The sequence below is a fragment of the Cuculus canorus genome, chromosome 10 (genome assembly GCF_017976375.1).
Source record: "Cuculus canorus isolate bCucCan1 chromosome 10, bCucCan1.pri, whole genome shotgun sequence".
Classification (NCBI taxonomy): domain Eukaryota; kingdom Metazoa; phylum Chordata; class Aves; order Cuculiformes; family Cuculidae; genus Cuculus; species Cuculus canorus.
The window spans coordinates 169,289-176,389 of record NC_071410.1 but is presented as its reverse complement, the minus strand read 5'-3'; the positions used below and the strand labels follow the sequence as shown (position 1 = coordinate 176,389).

Here is a 7,101-nt window from a genome sequence, read left to right as displayed (position 1 = left end):
GCTGGCCCCTGCAGAACAACCCACCCTGCTGCATTTATCTTGCAGAAGATATTCTGGCTAACACCAGAAAACTCCCACAGCTGACAGCCTTCTGGTAGCTTCCCTGGATGAAGTTTTGTACTGATTTTTGTATGATGGACCAGAGAAGAAGCCAAAGCCTATCGTGGGAGTTTACAGGGTTTGACTCTTTGCTTGTGACCAAGAACCCACAGGGACACTGGACCACCCTGAAAGGGTCCGGACTCATATTGGCATTACCCCTGCCTTAAAGAAAGGCACAGGACACTGAGATCATCAAACAGGGAGAGCAACTCTGAACTTCCCAAAACAGAGCCAGTCACCAATCGGAGTGTAAGACATTAAAAAGGAGAGATGGAGATAGGATGAAGCTGCATCCTTCTCCTTTTAGCTTACTGCATGTGCAAGGAGCTGCTGATGCATTGTAAGCTCAGCTGCAGTCCCTGAGCAGTGTTCCTGCCTCCGCCTGTGGCATCCAGCAGCCACACAGTCCCCTAGATGTCCCTGCTCCAGGTGTGCATCCTCTGGGACACAGCATCTCCTTCCATGACTCTGTCACCTACACTGTTACCCTTCCCCATCCTCCCTTCCCTTGCCAACTCCCATGTCTCCTTTCATGCACATTCCTTGTGTCTGCTGATCCTGGTGGTATCACTCCTGAGATGTATTTGAGCACAGATGTCTCCTCTGAGTTTTTAGTGTGCAGAGGAGTTTTACAGGATTTTTGGGGCTGGCTGGAAGGGGCTGCGACAGGCACGGAGCAGTTCCCAGCCTCCCCTCCAAGGCAGTACCTCTCCCCTGACTCCCCTCAATCGAAACTCTGCAGTTTGTGCCAAAAAAAAAAAAACCCCGTTGCTGCTCAAACATAAGATAAGCATTTTAAAAATATGTACATCTTTTATGGGGATAACACCACACCTACCAACAGTAACATGTTGGTTTAAATGTGCCTGATTTTTAACTAAGACCATATGAACAGTTTCTGTGCAGAATTCTGTTTCAAAAACTTGGTTACAGACCATGGGTTCCCTCTGACATTTAAATGGCAAGTTTGACATGGCAAAAATCCAGTCAAGTAAACTAAGGGCAACAGCATATTATACTTAATTTTCCATCAGACTAATTCTACTCCAGCCAGGCTCGGATTATCAGAAAAGTGCATCTCAGAGGTCTAAAAGCCTGATTATTAGACATTTACTCGACATAGGTGGTAGTACAGCAATGGGAAAATTTAATATTTGGAGAAAGTAGCAGATCATGGGACATAACAATTCAGTGATGTGTAACAGCCCAAGCTCATAGAAAGTGGTTCCCCCTTATAGGAAATGCCAGCATTCAAATGGTTATCAGGATGCTCTTGCTAACCAAACTCAGTTTGCCCGTTTTACCAACCCAACCAACACACAGTTTTGCATTTGGAACAGGTATCTCTTCTTAAGCTTCCCAATGGGAAAGATCCGCTCTATGATTGAAGAACCAAGCCTTGCAAAATTCCCAGCAGTCACTTAGAGTAGCAGAATTCCTTACATTTCAGAGGAGAGGGCAAGTCATTTACAGTTGTTTACTGTCACATGCCCAGGGAAATGTAAAGCCATACGCTTTAGTCCAGCTGCATTCAGCAGAGCATTTAAGCCCTTAAAACATGTACCAAAACCCCTAGCTTTAAGTTTTGTTTAAATAAGACAGTTGCCGAACAGGCATTTCAACCCAATCCGACTTCTGTGGTCTGTTGCAAGCCAGACACAAAAAGCTATAGTGTTAACCAAAAGCAAAAGTACCCTGCCACACTGGAAATGAGAATGCGTCATGCAGGAGTCATTTCCAGTTACTGTTTGCTTTGCTTTCCAACCTCCAGTTGCCTCCTGATGTCCGATACATCCATGGGGACCCGCACCGTCAGACCATCCATCGACTTCTTAATGCATACCTGGCAGCCAAGACGAGATCTGAGAAGAAAATATTAAGTGAGGCTCATCTGTTCCCAAAGCAGAGGCAGAAATTCCCTGCCCACACTGGGATGTCTGGTCTAGGCTGGGGTTTCACTACAGTTCCTGGTACAGGTCTCCTGTCCCAAAGAGAAAACAGCTCTAGATGCACGATTTCAACACAGAATAAGTCCTGTTCCCTTGAAAACAGGGGCCAGGTGCTTGAAACCCGCCTCAGAGGCTCGAGTCTACCGTGGTCAGCACAGAGCTTACGTCTCAGTGAGGCCATATGCCAAGTCCAGCATGTCCAGCTCCTCATCTGAGATGGTGCCCAGCTTTTGGTAGGTGTCCTTCTCAAAGATGAGGTGGCAGGTAGAGCAGGCTAATGTCCCCTCACAGGCACCTGGTGGAGAAATAGGGGAGGGACAGCAAGTCAGGAAAAACAAGGGAGTGAGAGACCATCTTCAGGAAGAGTGTGAGAAGAGGTCCTTTAACAGCTCTGGAGCATGCCGAAAGGGATGCCAGAAAACACAACCTGCCAGATCTCAACCTGCCCCTTCTCTGGGAGGATAATCAGTTTTCAAATTTGAACGTCGGCTCTGACCAACCAAGCCATTGATACAGGCTGCTAGAACCCAGTGGGGATGGTGCAGAACTCAGTGTCCTTTCAGTGTGCAGAGCCAGACCAGCAGGTGGCTGTTGGGAAGAGAAGTTTGCTCTGCAGTCTCACCAGAGCAGTGGCATGCCCACAGCTGCACTCTTCCCAGGTACCCACTGGTCACAGCACAGACACTTAAAGCCCAAGAGCAACACCTACCAAATCCATCAATGGCCAGATTTTGATTGACTACCACTTCCAGCAAACTCTCTCCTTCCTTGGCTGTGGCTGTAAGTCGTTCTCCATCCCGATTTATAAAATGCACTGTCACCTGGTCTGCAGAGCTGTAAGACAAGTTTGCAGAAATCAGAGCCCAGCCTTCCCTGCGTGCTCACTGTAGAGGCCTCCTGGCTGAGAACAAGAGCTGTGACACTTGGAAGGAAACCCGCATACAACTATTTTCTAGAAGGATTACACCACACACATCAGAAAGATTCAGATTATCATTCTCGGCCACTGGCAAATCTGAGTTGACCCAAAATATTTCCCATTTTATCAGACATCCTTCAGAATAAATAGTTGTGCATAAGCAAGTGCAGATGCTCTGCGCCTGTTGCCTCTGTTTGGGCTGGCAGGAAGAGCATTGGTAGCAGGCAAAGCATTCAGAAGTCCTGGGCCTGGGACATTAATCCTGGACATTAATTAATAAGAAAAGTGCTCAGGATCAGGTACTAGTCATGCAATAACGGCTGTTGCCATTCACATTTTCTCCCTCCTTCCCTTCCTAAGGAGATTACTTGATGACTGGTCCTTTTCTGGTGCTTGTTTTTTTCATAAAGTGCCCCCTCCTTCCCTGAACTCAACCACAGGGAGCTTTATTACATTGAGACCTGCTCAGCTTCAGCTTACAGAGCAACCCTACTGAGTAACCTCTGAGCTTGTGTGATCCTTGCTCAGGAGAAACTGCAAGTTACTTTGATAGCCTGCAAGGTTTAATCTGGTAGAGAGTTAAGAACAAGGGCATCAGCATCTCTTAATGCTGGCTTGTGGAAACTGCATCTACAAATAAGAGGCAAACAGCAGACCAGGCTTTCCCCACTAGTGTGGAGAAGGCTGCCACTCTAAACAGCAGTGGCAGGGACTTCTCACTGAGACTATCTATTGCGTTTGCCAGGGGAAGCAGGTTAACAAACAGTAGTTTTGCCTAGTGCACATATCCAGATGGTCACTCAGAAGCTGGAGGTCCCAGTGACCCAAAGGTCCCAGCTCCTGTACTGAAGCAAAGCAGCCCCTGGATGTAACGGGTATTTTGCCCAGTCCCTCTCAATGTGGCACTGCCCAAGTGCCTGTCATCTCAAAGATCAGGACATCCTCCAGGGGCAGGAGCTGGGTCCAGCCTCTTCTCTTCTGACAATGCACACCTGTTCCCAGATCCACCTGTCTCCTACAGTTCTGATAAACTCCCAAGCGCCGGCAGTGTTATCACTGCCCCATGGCCTTGCTGCCGTCATTGCTGGCATAGGAAGAATGGAGCCCAGCCTTGAAGAGTGAATCTCACAGGGAGAACTGGCCAAGCTCATGATACTCTTTTTTTTCCCCACTAGCACAAGGCTGACTGAAGCAGCACCCAGCTTCTTCCAGTAAAAGTGTTGTTTGGTATAAATGCTGGTAACACTTCTCCAAGCAGCCCTGGGGCCAGTGAAAAAAGCAGCAAGTACAGCTCAGAGCTCTGAGAATTTCTAGTATCACCTCCCATCTTCTCATGGCATATTTGCAATACACAAAACATAAATCGTCACAGCCCAGTTGCACGTCACAGCAAACCTGCCAGCTGAGGAAATGCTGCAGCCCTTGCAGTGTTGGGTGCTAGGCACCCCTCCTGGAAAGTCAGAGACTGGAGGAAGTAGTTGTTTAAATGGGACAGCAGTGCCTTACCCTGTTTGTTCACCCCTCTCTGCTCTGGCAGGGGAAAATGAAGCATGTGGAGGTCTCTGACAATTGCCTTTTAACATGAAATATAGAGAAAATAGAGAAACAAGGATCAAGTTTAAAAAATTTCCTTTGCTTTTTCTCAACTCCAGAGGCAGAGGTGGAATACAGGAGTTGCATCCAGATGACGAGGAGACAAGAAAGAATTCCTGTAAAAATGTAATTGAAAAGGGGGATTCCTTAACCCAAAGAGAGCATTTTGCTCCCTGTAGTGGGGGATATCTTCAGCTCCCTTCTCTGTCTCTACAGCAGCAGGGACAAGAAACCCAAGAGAACTTGCAATTCCCAGAGCAATCCTGTGGTCATCCCAGCTTCCCTACAGCAGGAACACAGCAGACTTGCAGTCCAGCAGGGTGACACAACTTGTCCACCATCCCTGTTCCTCAAAGGCTAGTGTCTGGGCCCCATTAGTCAATGGGCTCTCGTGCCACGTTGCCCAGACCACTCACTGCATCCTCCACAGCTCCAGGAGCAGCATCTCCCACAGACCAGCTCCCTGCATCACCTTCCTCCTGTCAGCATTGAGACCTCATCTGGAATACTGTGTTGAGATCTCCTCTGGAATACTGTGCCCAGTTCTGGAATCCTCAACATAAGAAGGATACAGAGCTGTTGGAACGGATCCAGAAGAGGGCTACAAAGGTGATCAGCGGGCTGAAGCACCTTCCCTATGAGGACAGGCTGAGAGAGTTGGGCTTGTTCAGCCTGGAAAAGAGAAGGCTCAGAGAAGCTCTTACAGTGACCTTCCAGTATCTGAAGGGGCTGCAGAGGAACTATTCATAAAGGCTTGTGGTGATGGGACGAGGGACAATGGGTACAAACTGGGGAGGGGCAGATTTAGACTAGACATTAGGAAGAATTTTTTCACCATGAGAGTGGTGAGACACTGGAACAGGTTACCAAGGAAAGTTGTGGCTTCCCCATCCCTGGAGGTGTTCAAGGCCAGGTAGGATGTCCCTGTCCATGGCAGGGGGGTTGGAACTAGATGATGTCTAACGTCCCTTTCAATCTTAACTATTCTATGATTCTATCCACTCAACCTACACTTCTTCCACCCTTGTGCTGGCCTCTCCTCTCTTCTGTGAGTGCAGCAGAGCTAAGCATGTGTCCCTTCTGAAAAGTCCCTTTCCAAGGCAGCAGGGTAGGGTTCAGCATTTCTCTCACCTCGGTTTCCCAGGGGCATCCTGGCGCTTGGGCGTGGAGCTGAAGCCTCTTTCTGACCCCTGCTTAGCTGGTGTGCGGTGCTGCTCAGTCACGCTGCAGAGATGAATAAAGCGAATTTTGCTTGCATTCAGCCCACGGAGCAAGGGCCGCATCAGCCCTGAGATGCCTTGAGCAATCATGCTGCTTAGGGTCCTTCCCTGTGTCTCCTGGGCTGCCGTCTGTCACAAGGCCAGCAAGATTAAGTACAGCTGAGGGGGGAAGGAAAAAAAAAAATAAGGAAAAACTAGGACAGCCTCCATGGGGGTGGAGGGATGGAGGAGGGAGGGAAAGGAGGAGGGAAGGATGGACAGAGGGATTGTGCTTGGATCTTGGTGCAGTCCAGGGCATGGGAACTGGGTAAAGCATGGCAACATGAGCATCATCTACACATATCAGCCTCCAAGCAATGCTCACTTTCTTTTGCCTTGCAGAGTTCCCTTTTAGGAACCAGACCTAAATACAGTTTCAGAAGCAATATCCATGGCAATACCTAACCATACAAGGGGCTGCAAGCTGAGGGCTGCAAGAGCAGACTGGCAATAGCACTGACAGCTGCTGCCTCTGGAAGTGGGGGGCACTCAACCAGTAATGGCTGAGTTTAAGACTTTCAGGTTCCGCTCTCTCATCCAGCCACATCATTGCCTTCCCCAGATCTACAATGCAAGTATTCCCTTACTTCACAGGACGGTGGTGAGAAGCAGCCAAAGTTTGTTCATTTGCTCAGTTCTCTGCTGAAAAGTGCCATAAGGGCCGAGTATCATCACTGCATGCTGATAGTCCCTGCTAGTAAGACTTCTGCAGAAGAAAACTAATTTATTCCCAGCAATAGTCACTAGTTCAGTCCACCCTCCTCTCTGGGCAGATCACTTCTCTCTTGAGGACCAAAATGCAACAGTGGAGGCAGTTTCAGTTTATAGGTTTTATGGAGTTTGAGAACGGCTCTCATCTCAGGAGCTTGCCTTGCCCCCAATACCTAATCAGGAGTTCACCTCTTCATAGGATGCTTGCTTTAATTAGTTTTTTTAAGGCTGTAACATATTAGCAGCTGGTATAAATAAAAACCTTTGAAACTGGACTCTTTGATAATCAGTCCATAGCGGGGAGAGAAACTGCAGCAGAAGAATGAGAACTGACTGGAAAATGTTCCCTTCACCACACACACTAGAGCAGGTACATAGTTTTGAAGATAATTGGAAAGCTTTGGCTTTTCACCACAAAATGAAAATTTTCCACCCAAAGATTTCAGGTTGAAGGAGATGCTTAAGCTGTCTGAGAAAAAGCACTGAAGATGTTAAGGAGCACAAATGTGGGGCAGAGGAGAATCCTATTCTTCAGTCCAATAAAATTTCAAAGGCAAGCATCCAAGTA

General features: G+C 47.9%; 1 protein-coding gene across 1 annotated transcript; it reads right to left on the bottom strand.

The window, feature by feature from the left end:
• Positions 1-1,226: 1,226 nt before the first annotated feature.
• On the bottom strand, positions 1,227-5,942 carry LOC104054305 (adrenodoxin). The gene is made up of 4 exons (XM_009555284.2): positions 5,695-5,942; positions 2,761-2,885; positions 2,217-2,346; positions 1,227-1,964 (listed from the first exon to the last, which is right to left on the bottom strand). The coding sequence occupies exons 1-4, from the start codon at positions 5,871-5,873 to the stop codon at positions 1,844-1,846; spliced, it is 555 nt and encodes a 184-aa protein (XP_009553579.2). The 5' UTR covers positions 5,874-5,942; the 3' UTR covers positions 1,227-1,843.
• Between the last annotated feature and the right edge of the window lie 1,159 nt (positions 5,943-7,101).